This window comes from Euprymna scolopes, chromosome 14 (genome assembly GCF_053919585.1).
Source record: "Euprymna scolopes isolate OS-2025 chromosome 14, ASM5391958v1, whole genome shotgun sequence".
Lineage (NCBI taxonomy): Eukaryota > Metazoa > Mollusca > Cephalopoda > Sepiida > Sepiolidae > Euprymna > Euprymna scolopes.
The window spans coordinates 100,036,535-100,056,455 of NC_136495.1; the positions used below are offsets into that span (position 1 = coordinate 100,036,535).

General features: G+C 34.5%; 1 protein-coding gene across 10 annotated transcripts in view; it reads right to left on the reverse strand.

Annotated features, from left to right (window-relative positions):
- Positions 1–19,921, reverse strand: part of LOC145293203 (uncharacterized) — an 897,849-nt gene that overhangs the window by 203,952 nt on the left and 673,976 nt on the right. For all 10 annotated transcript variants that reach the window (XM_080139718.1, XM_080139714.1, XM_080139719.1 and 7 more), the window contains exon 6: positions 14,250–14,330. In XM_080139718.1, coding sequence (XP_079995844.1) covers positions 14,250–14,330 — 81 coding nt within the window. The remainder of the gene's footprint in view (positions 1–14,249; positions 14,331–19,921) is intronic.

Sequence of the window (19,921 nt, forward strand, 5' to 3'; positions counted from 1 at the left end):
GGACAAAGATATACGTTCACGGATCCTAACAATTATGGAGGCGGATCCTAACATAACATTGCAAAAAGTCACTGAAGAGTGTCAACGTCTGATTAACATAAAGAAAGACAACACTCGCATTGAAGAGAAAAATATTTTTAAGGTGCAGCAAGTAAAAAGGCAAGGGACCACAAGAAAGTCCAGGTTCCAAGAACACAGGATCCTTAAAGGATACAAAGACCCAAAGCTAAAGTGTAAATGTTGTGGTAGTTTAAGACACAACAATAAGACCTGCTGGTTTAGGAACAAAATATGTTATGAATGTGGTCTCAGAGGTCACAAGGGAACATACTGTGCCCAGAAGAAAAGACAAGGGACCGATAATGTAAATACGCTTCGCATGAATAAAGAAAAAAGCTGCGAAAGACGGAAATATGTTGATGTTCGGATAAATGGACATCTGGTTACATTGCTTCTGGATAGCGGTGCAGATATTAGTATTATAAATGAAGATATATGGAAAAGGATAGGTCGACCTGAATTAACGAAAACCAGAAAGACGGCGAGAAGTGTGTGCGGCAAAAGATTAGAGTTCAAGGGAGAATTAAAATGCAAAGTGACATTCGCTAACCAGACTCATAAATCCAAAGTGTACGTCGTACCAGGAAAGAATACATGCCTGTTTGGGGTAGATTGGATTGTCCTGTTTAATTTATGGGAGAAACCCATAAATTCGTTTTGTAACGTTTTAACTGCAGAAAAAGCAAACCAAAGGGAAGACTTCCTGAAGGATTTGAAAACTGAATTTCCCAATGTTTTTGCCGAAGGACTAGGACTCTGTATTAAGACAGAGGCAAAATTTGAATTAAAGAAAAATGCCACTCCAGTATTCAAACCTAAAAGGAATGTGCCTTTTTCAGCGATGGACGCAATTGAAAAAGAGTTGGATAGACTGCAACAACTGGAAGTCATTGAAAAAGTTAACCACACAGATTGGGCAAGTCCAACCGTGTATGTAAAGAAAAAAAATAACAGAATAAGGGTCTGTGGAGATTTTTCAACGGGTTTAAATGACTGTCTATTGGACCATAATTATCCCCTTCCGTCCGCAGAAGATCTGTTCTCTAAGCTTAACGGAGGAAAAATTTTTTCTAAGATAGACCTCTCAGATGCTTACTTGCAAATTAAGATCAGCGATGAATGCTCCAAATACTTAGGCATAAATACTCATAAGGGCATTTTTAAGCTAAAGAGGCTTCCTTTTGGATTAAAGGTTGCTCCTGCTATTTTCCAGCAAATTATGGACACGATGCTGGCAGGGTTGGAATTTTCAATGGCCTACCTTGACGATATCCTAATTAAAAGTGAAAATTTGCAAGATCATAAGAAGCATGTAAAAGAAGTATTCAAAAGAATACAGGAATTTGGTTTTAAATTGAGCCCAGAAAAATGCGATTTTTTAATGAAAAAAATTAAATATCTAGGTCAAATAATCGACAAAGAGGGTCGAAGACCGGATCCACAAAGGACTGAAGCAATTGAAAAGATGCCTGCTCCAGATTCAGTGACAAAATTAAAATCGTTTTTGGGATTAGTTCAATACTATGCAATTTACATCCCTAACATACATAATTTAAGAGCTCCTCTTAACGAGTTACTGAAAAAGGGTGTTAAATGGAACTGGAATAAGGAATGTGAATCTGCTTTCCAAAATATCAAAAGATGTCTACTGTCAGACTTAGCATTGGCACATTTCAATCCAGAAAAGGAACTAATACTAGCAACGGACGCCAGTGATAACGGTGTTGGCGCTGTATTACTTCACAAGTATGAGGATGGTAGGACAAAAGCTATCGCCCATGCTTCAAGAACGTTGGTTGCAGCGGAGAAAAATTACAGCCAAATTGAAAAAGAGGCGCTGTCGATAATATTTGGAATTACAAAGTACAATCGATTTCTCCATGGACGATCTTTTATTTTGCAAACCGACCATAAACCCCTACTTACCATATTTGGATCAAAGAAAGGCATTCCCACACATACTGCGAATCGATTACAGCGATGGGCTGTAACCCTCTTAAACTATCAGTTTAAGATGGAACATGTATCCTCAAAAAAGTTAGGACACGCAGATGCATTATCACGGTTGATCCCTAAAAGAAGCGAAAGTTTCGAAGAAACGGTAATTGCTGCGCTTAAAGACGAAAGTGAATGTACAAGTTCAATGTGTAATATGATACGTGAACTTCCGGTAACTTTCGAAAAAATAAAAAAAGAGGCAGTAAATGACATTTTCATTAAGAAAATGAAAAATCAATTGGGATGGATAAAAAAAAATAAAAAGGTAGATCAAACAACGCCTTTTTCCATCTGTGAAGATGTGCTCATGTATGGTGAGAGGATCGTAATTCCACTAACGTTACAGAGGAAAATTCTGAAGGAATTTCATACAGGTCATCCGGGCATTTCGAGAATGAAATCCCTTATGAGAGGATATGTGTACTGGCCTGGTATGGACAAGGAAGTTGAAAAATGTGTCAAGACATGCAGAGGATGTTAATTAGCAGCTCGAGATCCTCCAGTAAAAACGACGCCATGGTCAAAGACGGACCTACCCTGGTCACGTCTGCATATTGATTATGTGGGACCTATAAATGGTTATTTTTACTTGATTATTGTAGATTCTTTTTCAAAATGGCCAGAAATATTTAAGTTTAGACATCCAACAGCAAAAAACACTGTGAGTGCGCTTAATGAAATTTTTAGCCGTTTTGGAGTGCCAAAAACCTTAGTGAGCGATAATGGAACAGCATTTACTGCTCATGAATTCAAAGAATTCTGTGACTCACTAAATATTCTACATATGACAACACCTGTGTACCATCCACGATCGAATGGGTTGGCCGAAAAATTTGTAGATACGTTTAAAAGGGCACTTAAGAAAAATCTTACTACGGACACAGACGAACAATGTATTCAAACATTTTTAGCAATTTACAGGGTGACACCAAATCCTAATAATAATGTCAATTCTTCCCCGGCTGAGCTAATGTTTGCAAGAAAGATAAGATCTGTCTTCGATAGGCTGCTACCAGAGAAAAAGAAAGTTTTCAAAAAAGAAAACCTTAATACCAAGTGCTTCTCCCCAGGTGAAAATGTATATTTCAAAAATTTTCAAAATGGACGAAATCAGTGGGTTGAAGGTATTATCAAAAAAAGGATTGGGAGCATGGTCTATACCATCCAAGGATTAAGTTTTGTCTGCAAAAGACACAGAAATCAAATACGTCCCAGACTGTCTCCAAATGTGGAAGAGACACCAATGGAAACATTGTGCGATATTTTTGATATACCAAAACCAGCGTGTGTACCGCAAACAATGAATATTTCGCCTGAACCGACCATACGGGCTGGACAGAAACCTTTACCCCGGGTAACGCTGACCAGAAGGAAAAGCGCAAGAAAGAGAAAAGTTACCAGGAGATTAAGCCCTGACCCTAAAAGGAAGAGGTATTTAAGCTAAAATCAGGAAGATTTCAGCTTCAGGGGGAGGTGTTGTGAAGGAACATAACTGGCTATACACCGGTTACAAACTGTATATATATATTGGACTGTTTGGCAGACAGCGGCAGACAGCGGCAGACAAGCAGTCGCAGTAAGACGGATAGTCTTACGTTTTGATTATCAGACTTTCTTCCCCATACTTGTTACTATGTACTTCTATTTACCTTAGGCGAGCAGCCTTACGTTTCTGTATTATAAATAAACCCCATTACACATACCACTCGGTGTAACTCACGTTTGTCTTTATTTCCTAAGTATTTAGGAATATAACAAATAGTAAGCCCAAAAGATGCACAGGCCCCTGAAAATAGATCCATGATATCCTGCATATCCGTCTCACCATGGGCCACAAGGTCGGAGTCATCTGCATAAAGCAATTCACGAACAAGGTGCTGAAAGGTCCTTGGAGAAGCATGAAAACGATGCAGATCGAAGACCCTACCTGTGGTTCTGAAACACAAATAAACACATAGAGAACATTCCCTAAATGCATACGATAACATAGTTGCAAAATAAATTGAAAAAAGTGTAGGTGTTAGGATATCACCCTGCTTCACACCATTGTCAACCAAAATGGGTTCCAATAGGCATCTGTTGAAGTTCAGGCGAGCCTTCATATTAGTGTGGAGCTCCCTGAGTAATCATAGAAATTGAGGTGGGCATCCCAACTTCCCCAGAATTATCCATAGGGCACTTCTGTTCACCGTATCAAAAGCCTTAGTCAAATCAACAAAAACCTGATAAAGCGGAACATAGTGTTCAGTACATTTCTCCTGCAACTGCCAGCAGAGAAGATCATGTCCGTGGTTCCTCTGCCCGGACGAAAGCCACTTTGGCTTTCTGGAATGACGGATGAACAAATATACTTTAACAATCTATTGAGTAGAACTCTGGAAAATACTTTGCCAACTGCTTCCAATAAACTTATCCCATGATAACTTCCACAGTCGGTCCTGAACCCCTTTCCCTTGTGCAGTGATATAAGACCTGCACCAACCCAATCCTGATGGACGGGAACACCCTTCCAGACATCAGTGATAAGATGAAGAATTTCATGAACAAGTTTATCACCCCCATGTAAGAGGACTTCCACAGGAATACCATCAAGCCCTGGAGCCCTCCCAACGTTCACTTCCTTGATTGCATCTCTAATTTCATTCTCAGATGGGAACACAGACATTTCATGGATAAGCTTCTGTTGTGATAAAAATTCATTGATGATGTCCTCATCAACATTAGAGGGGTTGTCAAAGAGATCAGAATAATGCTCGGTCCAATGAAGGGGAATCTTGTTAGGATCCTTTATAAAGGCAATTCCATCACTAAAAGCTTTTTTAAGCAAATGGTACATGCGTTTGAAGTCTTTACAATCAAAAGCCATCTGGATTTGGTCGGCGAGTTTAGCTTACTACTGATTCTTCATTTGGTGGAGTCGTCTTTGGAGAATACCCTTGTTTGCTTTAAGTGACTGTTGGGGGGACTCTCGACCTCTATGAGAGGCAGACAACATCTTATGGTGCAACTCATTTTTAGCACTTAAGAGTTGAGTAATTTCAGAATCATTATCACCAAACCAATCCTGATATTTAGATTTGCGGAAGCCAAGAACATCTACACTTATTTCATAGATTGTATTTTTAAAATGCACCCACGACCCATCAAAATCAGCAGAATTAACTACGGAGCAAAGCTTTTCATGTACACTTGGATCATCCAGCCTGGACACATCAACCCGCCTGGGAATCCCAACACCACCCAACCTACACTTCCTCCTTATACAGATTTTCATCTTCCCGCATACCAAAAAGTGATCTGTACCACATTCAGCTCCACGCATAACATGCACACTACAGACGTCCCGCAAATCTGCTTTCCTGGAAATAATGTAATCAATCAAGTGACCTTGTTTTGAACGAGGATGGGTCCAGGTAAACCTATGGACCTCTTTGTGGCTGAAGAAACTGTTACAGATAGCAAGGTCAAACTGAGTGCATAGATGGAGAAGATGCAGACCATTACTGTTGACCCTATCTACACCAAACCGGCCGAGTGAGTCCCAAGTGTGATGATCCTTGCCAACCCTTGCATTTAGATCACCCATGAGTAAGATCTTAGATAAAGGAATAGAGGAAATGGTACAACTGAGATCTTGGTAAAACACCGTGATGGTGTCTTCATCATGACCCATGGTAGGGGCATACACAGATAAAATCGTCATATACCTACTGTGTGCAAGAGGAAAGCGCATCATCATAATTCTGTCACTTACACAGATTGGTTGTTCAATCCTCGTCACCATATCAGAACGCACTGCAAAGCCAATTCCACCTTCTCGTCTTAGTCCCGATGGATTTCCTTTCCAAAAAAAGGTGTATCCTGAGCTCACTTCCACCAATTAATTCTCACCACTCAATCGTGTTTCAGATAATGCCGCAATGTCTATGCTGTACCTAGCGAGCTCTCTTGCAACAATAGCTGTCCTACGCTCAGGTCTTTCACTATCCAGGACATGTAGCAAAGTTCTCACATTCCACGTAGCAACAGTTAGGTTATTCCTCTCCTGATAAAATTTTTATTTTCCTTGTTTATTATTTTTCTTCAATTTTATCTTGTTTCTCCTGCAAATATAGAGCAGCCGCCGACCACAAGAAGCCGACCAGCTAATAAAAGGGTAGACAATTTATAGGTCACCTTTTCTAGACCCTTCCCAAATTCATGGGTGAGCAGTGTATCCCTAGAAAAGGCTGCTCAGCCGCCAGATCATCCACCGAAGTTGCTTCCACCCTGTAAGCGATTTAGTCAACGATGTTAGATAAATCACTGGCCGCCTATGTGCAGATTTGCAGCTATGCAATTCCAGCCAGCTAAGCTTGTGCACGTCGCCACTCACCTATCGCCATAGGACTTTTATTTATTTATGTTTTTTCTTCGAAAGATATCTGCACATAACGATCGCGACATGCTTGTGCTACACATATTGTACCCTCTAGCACCCCACCACTGGTTGCACAGTGACAAACTGAAATAGTGAGATGACTACGCAGTGGCATAGTGTGCATGTTTTATTATCACGGAGTTTTAATCTCTCCGGCAGCTAGACATATATACACACACATACACATAAGCAAGCAAATATGCATATGTATATATATATATCCCTAGTTCTCACAATATAGTAACCCTCAAGAACTTGAGAGGGAGGCTAACAGGTACTACACCTTGCCCAAAGGTGACCTAAAACTATGCAAGGCAGAGGCGTTCATCTCTGTGAGGTAGTAGGTATACCCGTATACCCAAACATACATATATACATACATACCATACATACATACATACATTTAAACAGACAGGTGCAATTTATATTATAGATTACCGATTCTGATTCTTTAAGAATTTTTAATATGTAGTCGTAGAGTTTGTTTATATTATTTTATTTTCAGATTACTTAAAAACCCGTGTATTTTATATATGCATATATATATATATATATATATATATATATATATATATATATATATAATCACAAACGTAAAACACACTTTTCTATAGATTTTACTATTACTTTACTATTAAAATCAATACAGATTTATCATCTTATCTTTAGTACCAGCAATGGAAAATTAAGTTTTAAACAAAATAAAACCAGTAAAATAAACAATTTAGCATCGGAAAATAGGTATTAATTTTTCCGATTCCAATACCCCAAAAGTTCCGATTTTTCCCGATTCCACTTCTGATTAATGGTCCCAACACTAATGAAATATATGTACGTGTAGTCGCATCCGCATCCCCCAAAAGTACTTTTTGAGGATTTCAACGTCTGTCCGTGTGTTCTTTCTGGAAGAAGAAGAAGAAGAAGAAGAAGAAGAAGAAGAAGAAGAAGAAGAAGAAGAAGAAGAAGAAGAAGAAGAAGAAAGAAGGAAAGCAATATGATGCACTGGAATTTTTTGATTGGCTGAAAGAAACTACTGATTGAAGACCTTATCCAATCAAGTGTCGATACATAAATACAACATTTCTGCCGCTGCTGCCTTTGAACAAGCATTCCCTGGTTTTAGTGTGTATCTTTATCTCTGATGACGTGAGTCTATGTATCATTTTTGTCGGAATGGCTGAAAATAGCTGCATTTAAATGTATTAGACCTTCTCTTTTTCTTATCGAGTGACATTTTTTCATGCTTCAGTGGGTGTATCAAAACACTGTCAATTCCTGTTTCAATAATTGAGCCATTCTATTTTCCTCGTCTTTCAATCAATAATTGTTTTGTTTGAACAAGTGTTATTTTTCTTGAGGTGAATCAGACTTTTCCCGTGTTTTTTTATGTTATGTTAAGCTAATGAAAGTGTTTATTCTATGTTGAATTGTTTCTTCTGTGTTGAAACGGGCATTTTTTCTATCTTACATTTTTACTGTATTCAATTGAGCATTCATTTTTCTACATTATGACAGCATGTTTTTGTATTGAGTTATATTTTTCTATGTTGAATTAGGTGTGATTTTTATTGTATTGAATTAAACATTTTTTTTTCTGCGTTGATTTTTAAATTGAATTGAGAATGCTTTTTGTATTGAATTAGGTATGTTTTTTTTTTTAAATTAAATTGAGCATGTCTTTTCTGCATTGCATTGAACATGCTTTTGTTATTGAATTGAGCCTGGTTTTGTATTGAAATGGGCATGTTTTTTGTATTAAATTGAACATGTTTTTTGTTATTGAATTGAGCATGTTTTTATGTATTGAATTAAGTATGTCTTTTTTATTCCATTAAACATGTTTTTATTGAATCGAACATAATTCTTATTGACTTGAACATGTTTTTATTAATTAATTTGAACATGATTTTTGTAATGAATTGAGCATCTTTTTCTGGTATTGAATTGGGCATGTTTTTCTGGTATTAAATTGAGCATGTTTTTCTAGTATTGAATTGAGCATTTTTTTGTATTAAATTGAGCATGTTTTTCTAGTATTGAATTGAGCATTTTTTTGTATTAAATTGAGCATGTTTTTTTATATTAAATTGAGCATATTTTGGGCATTAAATTGTACATGTTTTCGTATTGAATTGAACATGTTTCGTATTGAATTGAGCATTTTTTATAGAATTTAGCATGTTTTATCCTATTTGAAATTTATTATGATTTCTTCTATAATCAGCTACTTGCAAGAGTAACTATGTGAATGTTCGCGAATCAGTAAGTGAATTTGTGATACAAGATCAACTAGCAGCGAACTTGGTACATTTTGGACAAAATTGAGCTTTACAGAACTCGTAGAGTATTTCATATTTATTTTTGTGGTAAGGTTAAATAAGGGCATGTGTTTTTTATGACTTTCAAGTTAAAATATCGTATCAATATTGCGATACATTTCTGAATGAGACGTTGTACCACACTGACATTCAGGTTAAGATTCAGAGTTAAAGTCATAATATTACACGTCCTTCCTTTATCCTGACACTAATCCTAAGTCAAGGTGGTAATATACGAAAATAAAAATGAAAACATTTCTCACAATCTGTATGTGTTTTCTTTTTTGTGTTTTTGAAATTTTTTTGTGGATCGACCATTTTCTTTGGAACCATCCAACTTTTAATGACCGCTAAAAGTTGACATTCATTTCAAGATATCAATGTTAAAAGTCATAAAAAATATATACATCCATTCTTAATCTTAAGTCCGCTGGCAATACTAAGACTCTTTCAAAAATTTCTGTCGTATTTATGGTTTTTTTTATGCTGTGGGTCATCCATTTTGTTTGGAACTAATCTAAGGAATACGAATACATCCGGGTACCTCATCACAAGAATATGATTGGCTGGTGTAAGCTATAAATGCGAATGGGGTATAGCAGCCTAGAGAGACATCGAAACATACACCATAACCTTTGAGCTTTAACGTATTGTCAGCAACAACTACGAACAACTGTTCAATAAGGCGACTTACTGGTTTATATGACTTGATTACTGTAACCAAGTGTTATTTATTGGAACCCCACGTCGGTAGGTAAAGATTAGGTTAACTAGTATGAATTTTGAGAGTGTTTCATTAAGTGCATGTCAGGACAACCTGGCGACGAATGAAGATGGGCACAGTGCATCTAGTGAGTCAGGTGATAGGAGTTCAAGGGTCAGCTTTCTAGACAAAACAATTGAATGCAGGTGACGATTACATTAGAAATGATAACATGTTCGAGAATTGGAACATTGGAACAGGATTTTGAGCAGCTCGCGTCAGGGAAGCCGTAAGAAAAAACGTGCCCACACAATGTAGGAATCTAAATTGAACCTCTTAGAAACTGTCCGTTCGACGACCATTTTTTTTAAGTAAGATAAAATTAATTTTATCAGAGGCGTTCCAAAAGTAATGGCTCCTATTTTCCTTTATATCTGCATAAGTAGATCAGAGGCAATTGCAAATTACATTGCTATGATGAGTGACCTTTTGCATTAATGGCTTGAAAGTTTCATCTCTCGGTTGCAGATACTAACGGTGTGAAACTCTAATAAAGTATCCCTGCCATGAACGTGCATCATTAAATTCCTGGCGGAAGTGCATTGAGAATGGTGGTGACTATGCAAGAAAAATGAATTCCGGAACACAAAAAGTTTCTCGTTTTAATAGTATCACTTCCGTCTTCGTAGCTCTTCAACTTTTTGAGTTAAAAAATAGGCAGCTTTATTTTTGGAACACCCTTTGTAACATATTTTATAAGAAAGAAATTTTCAGCCACTCCTCTTTCTGAACGAATCTCTAATTAATAAAGCCTTCAAAAGCGCCAAAAAGTCTCCTAGTGTTGCCATGCATGATTTTTATTCACCTTGAGGAAGCAGAAGATTAAAAGCCACGGCAGAATTTAACGAAACAGACCAACAGCTACAAACAGGGAAGAGCGACTATAGAAAGAAGGAAGACCAGAGCGTATGTAAAAAAAAAAAAAGACTTTTTTAATTGACATGTGCTGCTGGATTGCTCAGTGTCGATAACACAGGTGCAGCAAGTACACGTTTGTTGCAAAAATGCATGCGTTCCCATATGCGTCTCTTTGTGAACATTATTTAACGTTTGTTCGTTTAATTGATTTATTATAAAAATGTTACACAAGACCACTCAGTTACTTCAAATAAATATATCCCTTTCCAAGACATATTACGCACCACCTAACTTTTAGGGACACTTAAAGCTCCACGGCTACCGAGAGAGCAGGCCAATGAACATGAGAGCGTGACGTCATTACCAGATCAACATGTAGGTAAAGGCACGAAGGTGCCTAAAGTTTCCGGTGTTCAACTGCATGCCCATAAAAATATTTTTTGTTGCCTTATATTGTGGCTGTTGTAATTATATGTTTTTTGTTCTCCTAAAGAGAAAAAAATTCTCCATTTAGAGTATTATTACTATTATCATAATTGCACATTGGGATAATTTTAATCTAACGAAATATAACGGTAAGTGTTTTATTTCTATCGAAGGAACGTTTATTTCTATCGAAGGAAGTCGAATATTTTATTTTATTTATTTTTTTAAACTGCATTAAACAAACAATTTTTACATGAGAATATTTTTCAGTCTGTTCTTTTAATAATAGATAAAACTTTTCAGTGAGTATTTCCAAATATTTTAAAGTTTGAAGCATTTTTCACGACAGACGTTGATAAACGAAATCAGAATTATTATTATTATTATTATTATTATTATTATTATTATTATTATTATTATTATCACAACAACAATAATAAAAAAGGTACTTCACAGGGAATGTGGACCCTGCGTAAACGGGTTTTAGTTTAATGGTTGCTCCTTAAAAAGCGCATACGCAAAAGGTTTCATTCGTTTATTTAATCAGGAAAACTTTTTTGAAGGTACTATTTGAGGCAAAAAAAGTCAAAAGCATTATTTGAATATGTATGAAAAATTAAATGTAACAAAAAATAAAAATATTAGTGTGGGAAACATAATATGATAAAAATAAATCAAAACCAAATGAAAATAAAATAAAAACAAGCACGAAATAAAAGTATGAATCAAATTTAATTAAAGAAATTTAAAAAATTCAAAAAATAAAATACATGCTCGATTACAAAAAAGTGCGTGAGATATATACGAAGAATGTGAAAGAAAACCTCAGGGAGCAGCCATTAAATTAAAACCCATTCACGCAGGGTCCACATCAAAACCCCCAATACTAATGATTACTACAATACTATCTCATTGATTACTGTACACGCAATAACCCTTATCCCTGAGTGGCCTTCGGGCCTTGATAAGTGGTGACCCCCATGTAAAAAAAAAGTGCCCCAAAACACTGTAGATGACATCGACTGGCGCCACACTAACTAGTTGTGAAAGTTTAGGGAGGATGGAAAGTCCGAGGTGGGAGAGTACTAACCAGATCTCCACTGGAAGTGTGCTGTTCAAATCTGGTACCTTGGGGAAGCATTTTGTCACCCAAACCGCAAGAAATACTAAGGCCGATGCCAACAAGAAATAAATGGCAAACGGCTGTTGAGTGCAATCATCTGCACGAGTGGTCAAAAGGTGGAGAACATTGGAAATCTGGAGAGACTTGTTGTCACTCAGTCTCCAGCGAATACCACAGGTTACTGCCAGTAAGCGATCACTGATGATGGCCTTAAGACAACTCCTAGTGAGTGAAATAATAATAATAATAATAATGCCTCCTCCCAAATTCACCAGCACCTTGATTTAATATCGTAGATGTTTACTATATTTTCTTGGTTTTTAACCAATATTCACATTATGATATGATTGTCTTTTAGTAGTTACATGAACTTCATTTCCGTATTCATGTATTCTGCACTGATATAAAAATGAAGATTATAGCGGAATATAGGATTCCTAACCACGTAACTGATGAAAATACGCTACACATTTAGATGAAAAACATGGGAAAAAATAAACATAGAAGAAAACCAAACCTTTAAATATAATTTCTGTATTAAAAGTAATAGTTAATTAAATATTTCAACATATAAATTTGTGGGGAAAATTCAGCTCCTCTGGATAGGAACAAAAACAAAAATTGTCCTAGTCATGAAAGATTTCTCCTCTACCGGCCGAGGACATAAAAGGTGAATTGTAGCATCAGAACAGATACTACACTGTGATTTTGTCCCGAAGGTCAAGAATTGTTTGCCGTTTATGTTTCTTTAATTGTTTGTTCCCTAAATTCATAATTCAGTTTTAGCAATATTAGATTGTATATTGCTTTAAAATTACGAAATTTTACATAGATAATATTTATATTTTATATTGAATAAAGTTCAGTTTCATTACTGATCGAATTCGGTTCCTTTCTTTTCTTTTTTAACATGTTTTAATGCTCTTTTTTAAAATGCCCTCATATAGTATCGACAGTAACAGCTCGACAAATCTTACCTATATTGCCTGCAGCCATTTTTAAGTTAACAGACCTTCTATATCTTGGTGGCCGTGGTTTAACCAAGTCTTCAATCCAGTTCACTGCCGCCATTTTCAGCATTTTGAATGAGAATGTTTTTTTTTTCTTTAGGTGGGCTTCTTTTTCTGATGTTTTCCGTTTCTCTCTCTCTCTCTCTTTCTCTCTCTCTCTCTCTCTCTCTCTCTCTCTCTCTCTGTGTTTAAACATATGAGTCTGTTGCTTTCTATTGAAAAGAATAATTGTGCCCTATCCTCTCAGTGAGTGTTTTTCTATTTGTCTGATCTTGAACATGTGAGCATATATCATTCTTTTCTGTGCTTGGGTGAATGTTTCATTTTTTGTTTGTTTGTTTGTTTGTTTGTGTGTGTGTGTGTGTGTGTGTGTGTGTGTGTGTGTGTGTGTGTGTGTGTGTGTGTGTGTGTGTGTGTTTGAATGAAACAAGCATGTGTTGATATTTTCAGTGTTTAAGAGAGTGTGTACCTTTAATGCTTAAATAAATGATTTAGTCTTTATTTTTTATTATTATTATTATTATTATTGCTCTGTTTGGATGTATTGGTTGGCATGCGTGAGTATGCGTGAATACAAATGCTAAGTCTTATCAAACCCGTGGCCGATGAAATCAAAAGGTCTCTCAGGTGAACATGTGATGTTCTCACCATAAGTGATTCGTTCAACCACATCAATGTTTTATCCCCTCTCCAACCCAGTCGAAACCATGATCAAACCATTCTCCCATCTGCTCCACCCATATTACCCAAACGAGAAGATAACAAGGGTAGATTTTTCAGTAAGCCAGCTGCGATGTGTAAGATTTCCTGCTCTTCCGGGTGGCCGGCTGAGGGTGGAAGTCAGGACTGTTAACCTGAATCTTATGGTGAAGATGTGTTGCCACTGTTGCTGAAGACAAGAAGATGCAATGGAACCAGCTGTTGAACTGTGGTTTACAGGTAAGGACTGTGGGTAAGACGGGGGTTTCATGTTAAAGGAATGATCTTTCAACTTATGAAAGGATAATTTTATCAAACATTTCAGCTGCAGAAATTACAACAGATGCCAGGAGCATAACAATCTCAACACTCGTGGGTTGGTTGCTTACATGGTTAAAAGAAAAGTTAAAAGAAAAACAAAACGATAACAACATTAAGAGTGGAACGTTCAATGCACTAGAGGCCGTCAAGTTATTAAAATAAATAATACTTATGATGTGTTAATCTCGAACGAAAATTCTCACAGATGCAATCAATTGCAAATGAAAGATCAAACATTATAAAAGTTACTTACTTTGGTCAGAAGTACAAGGGCGTGGCTTTCAATCGCAACTTTGATGGTATTACAAGTATCAATGTGAATCTCCTCGAGTTCCTGAAAATAAAAGAGAAACAAATATTTAAAAGGTTAATTTACTTAGCTTGAAGCATTGTTTAATGTGTATATAAAATACATATAGGTTTATAGATGCAGGGATTTAACGGATGGACATAAACTGAAGCAACTTAATATGTAATGGTGGGACAAACAAGCTATGCAGTTTCACCTTTGTTGGTTCAATACATGCGTGTGTATATGTACGATTATACACACACACATCCATATATATATATATATATATATACATATATATATATATATATATATATATATATATATATATATATATATATTAGATGCAGAATGTTCTTACACGTGTCAGATGGTCAGGTGGCATATCCGTGTTGCAATATTTCGGGAAGTACATCCGTGTTGCAATATTTCGGGAAGTACTTCCCTTTGTTAGGCGTGTGCTCAATTTTTAAACGTGCATGATGGGCCTTTTGTAGACTGAGCAAATTCCACATAAAGTGGAAATAATTTATTTGTTTCAGATGTATAATTTAGTAATATAGGGGTTTGATACTCAATATTATTCATATTTTTTAAATAATATCTAACCTTAAATATTTATCTTCGTATTTATGACTAATATTTATTTACAAATATTTATTATATATGTATGCCTCGTTGGTCTCAGATAGTTGGGTTTTTTTAATTACTTTTGTACAAATTATAATTCACACACCATTTTGTATTTTACCTTTTTCTGGGAAAGTGTACATATAAGTTTTCTGCCCCCACTTCTTGTGAGAAAGGCTGTATGTCAAAATTTATGCAAATTTATACAGAATTTTTCTTTAAAAAAACGAAATGAAACAAGCAGAATACTATATACAATTGAACATTAATATATGACAAAATAAAATGAAATTTTTATATATATATATAATTTGGGAACGTTTTATTAAATGATTATATATATATATTTAATGAAACGTTATAAAGTTATATATATATATATATATATATATATATATATATATATATATATATATATATATATATATATAGTGTTGAATAGTATTCTGGGCAACACCGGAATTATTGCTAGTTGTGCACATACGCATATGGAACTGGATGCAAACACGCAAATATTGTGGAAATCCTCAAACCAAGAAATGTCATCAAATTCATAAGAATTGAAAGAAGAGTGCATAAGCTTTGAAATCAACATTCTTCAATTGACAAGTTTTGAAAACAGTCATATTGAAATTTGGCCTTGGACGAATTTAATAAGGGCCGGTGGAATGCGATATGGAAAAACAAAATCCCTGTCCAAAGTTTTTGTAAATAAAAACAAATGCCAGCCAAGGAAGAAGGCAATTAGAGAGAAGGGCACCGAGACGACCAGTTGTCATTTAGTGTCACCCACAACACTCCACCACGCCCCATATCTCTCTCTCTCTCTCTTTCTCTCTCTCTCCCCATAGCACATAGAGAAAGAATTGAACAGAAAATAAAATGTCATTCCTTTTATCAACTTACGTCAAGAGATTTTTTTGTGAAACACCTAATTGTCTTATATACATTCGTCAAGATTAAATAGACGACACGGTTAAAACCAAAGAACTACAGCATAACGTAACAATATATAATGAAACGTTCTCAAATTATATATATTAACAATAGTTTTTCCCTCTGGTCACATATTTTGCTATTATATATAACGGTAAGAGTTGAGTTTATTAATAAACAACTAATTGTTAGAATTTCAGGTTGACGTACACTACCTCCTCCAAAGGATGACATAATTCTTCTACGACAGATTTGTTCGATTTAAAGTACATGGCATCATACATTCAAATTTTCGATAACAGATTAGATTTTTTGGAGCGATATCTGTAGATCATAAACTTTAACTTTTTAACTGTAGAATCGCCATTTATCAAGCCCAAGAGCCACTCAAAGATAAGCATTAATAAAATGAAAAGATTATAAGTAAAAAGATGTGAAACAATCAATGGAATGAAGTAAGTTTGATTATTTAAGAAGTGGTTTCTTTGTTGACACTGGATTTCAAAACGATTGTGTTGAAATTAACACCGAAAGCAGTCTTGCAATAAAATGTTCCACTAATGGGAAGCCTTTGAAAAGAAGTTATGTCTATGGAAATTCTGCCTGCCGTGTTTAGGTGCATTTGTAATGTAGCACATGGAGCCCAACACGTTGTTGAATGCAGTCTACGTCGCAAAGGAAACCCAGACAAAGAATAACTCGACTCCTTTTCTTTTGTAACAACAACATTTATTTCCTCATTCTCACGTCACACGTGATTTCTCATTACAGCCATGATGTCACCTACATCTCTAATGTGATCGTCCTCTCTAATGTGCTCACTCTCCTTTTTATAGTCCTTTTCCTTCCAGTGACGATATTTCACTTTTCATATGCATTTGCATACGCGTGTCAGTGCTCTGTTACTCATGGAGGAAGAAAAGACAAAATTTTCCCTTGTGGTTATATATATATATATATATATAAGTTAAAGGGAAAACCAACAAAACCTTAGATATACAGTAAACGGCGTTAGGCAATGGTAAGTTTTTTTAGTTTTCACTATTAATTTTCATTTTCGCTCTTTCACACTTTTACTTCAACACCTGAAGATGATTCGTGGACGAATCGAAAGCGCTCATGACAGCAGCAACAATTATGGAACTTTTATTGATATTTTTGATTTTGATATAAAAAAGATCATACGGAAAATCGAAATATTAAAATAAAGAATCATAAAGCAAAGTATCTTCGTTGCATTTAATAATATTTGCTTGAATGATATATATATATATATATATATATATATATATATATATATATATATATATATATATATATATATATATATTAATGCCTTTGTTCAGTCTCAAGAGACAGAGGCAAGGAGATGTCTAAGACTAACTGGAAACAATTCTGAAATAGTCACCCATGTTTGTGTAGACCAGGCTCACCCTCGCTTAACTTTGGTGATCTGACGATAATAGATTATAATCACGTTCACACACACACACACACACACACACACACACACACACACACACACACACACACACACATATATATATATATATATATGTATATACTGTTTGATGGTCGGATGTTACGACATTTAAAAAATAAATGTCAAAATTTACACAATATTTCTCACGGTTGAGATTAGCCGTGAGGTTTGTTTTTTGCTAATGGAGTCAGAGTTGGCTTTTTGGCTGGGTTTGAATCTCCCGATCGGTAGTAATCGCGTCACCCTGCACTGATGATTCGCAAAAGGATGAAACACAAGTGTCTGTAGGTATTAAAATTATTATTGTAATAATTATATATATATATATGAACAAATGATTAATAAAACATGTTAAAAAACATCTTGAAAAAGAGTTAAAAACATATTTAATTTTAAAAAAGGAAGCACAAGATAAGTGGATAGTCCTTAATCTGCGGAGTTTCAAAGAAATACTCTCCTTCTCATCAGAGGGGAGGAATTAGCAAAATGCAGGATCGAATTTTACATATAAAAGTATTTAATGAAACTACAAGTAAGTCAAAGATCTTACTTGGTTAAAAAAAGGGTGAGGTAAGGGGAACAGGGGGCAAAAGAAAAATAATAAAAAGATTTCACATGAATGGATAGTCCAGTGAAGGGTAAAAATCCAAAAATGGTAAAATCCAAAACGGTCGAATTTAAAATTTCAATCCAATGGGTAAATTCCAAATGGTCCAAAATCATCCAAAATACAGAGTTATAAGCTCTATTTCCTTTTCGGTTTTATTGAGCTTTTTACATCTGGCTGAGTTTATTTTACTTGTAAATATGAACTCTTTAATATTTATAATATATTTTAAAGTTTACCATTTTAATTACCTTAGTAAACTTATTGTAACTTTTATTTTATATATATATATATATATATATATATATATATATATATATATATATATATATGATAATAATAATAATAATAATAATAATAATAATAATAATATAATATAATAATAATAAATATAATAATAATAATATATTATATATATATATATACACTATATGTATATATATATATATATATATATATATATATATATATATATATATATATATATATATGATATTCTACATTGCCAGGTAGAAAAAAGATACACCAAATATCCTAAATTGTTACGATTTTCCTGAAAGTTGGCTATATTTTAGATTTTTAGAAGCAAAAAATATAGCTATCTTTATCTATGAAATTCAAACAGAAAAATTAAATCTCGTAGCTTAAAGGGAAATAACTCAGAGGTTAAATGAAAACTTACTTCCGTTTTTAAACGCACCTGATGTTGGTTATACTGTTAATTAAAAATAAATAAAATTAAATGTATATTAAATTAAAATAAATTAAATAAATCAACTTAATATAATATTTCTAAATAGAATATTTAACACAATTCCATTACTAATTTTCATTTAAAATTAAGAGCTAATTTTTGAAACAGATTTTCTTTTAATGTTATATGCAAATGAGGTAGCCTCTTGAATTTTGATTCCTTTTGAATGAATGGTATGTATAGACCTCATGGAGGAATAGATGTTTATAAAGTCCGTTTTCAGTATTAAAATCTTTTTGTGAAACAGTGTATCTTTTGTATCTATTAACCACGTTGTGAACAAACAAGCAAACAAACAGACAGGAAGACGACTTTATTATAATAGATTTCTCATTTATTTGTCCGTGGAATTAAGAGCACAACAAAGAGCTTGCAGTAAAACCCATCACCCAAGGACAGACATTCTTTTTTTCCTCAATTTATCAACAAGCTTGTCAACAATTAGCCATGTTTATTTTACTAATGGCTCTGACAGAATGGCTCGTCGATAGATTTGCACAAGCAAATGCTTCATCTAGACGAAAAGGATGAGGTTATTGAATGCTGCTCAACTGTGGACGCCTTTTACTACATTGTGTTTGCAATTAGCAAGACAAACAATTAATTATTGCCCTGATTCCAATTATTGGTCTAATGATCAATCATTGATTTTCCGATGACCTTTTACCGATAAATTGATTGGGACAAGGAAACAGAAAACCTGCTAAACGACATCTTAGAATTATCCAAGTTTTTATAATCATTTTCTCTTTAAATTACATAACTCCAAATAATCTTTACTATTGTGAAATTACTAGAAGGCTGCTCGGCGTTTCATATTTTTTTTTTATATAAAGTCAATTTTCTATCGATTATTATGTATTACTAACAGGCCGCCCAGCATTGCCCGATCATAAAATATGCTTAAATATGCTATTTTAGTCCATTAAAGATTTCATATTTATTGTTATAAAATCAATTCTCTATCGATTATTACCTATTATATTGCACCCAATGTATAATAGTGATTTCAAAAGTAAAAAATTTTTTTTTTTAAATGACTTGGATGCCATCAGCTAGAATTCAAACCAAAATATATAGTGCTCCAGATGTAGTCGTTACTACTTAAGAAACAGTTAATAATGAACCGCCTGTAATGTATAAATGTATATTTGCGCATGCACACAAGAGCACTTTAAGTCGACTTATGCTTAACAAGTTGTAATTTTTCTCAATTTTGACCC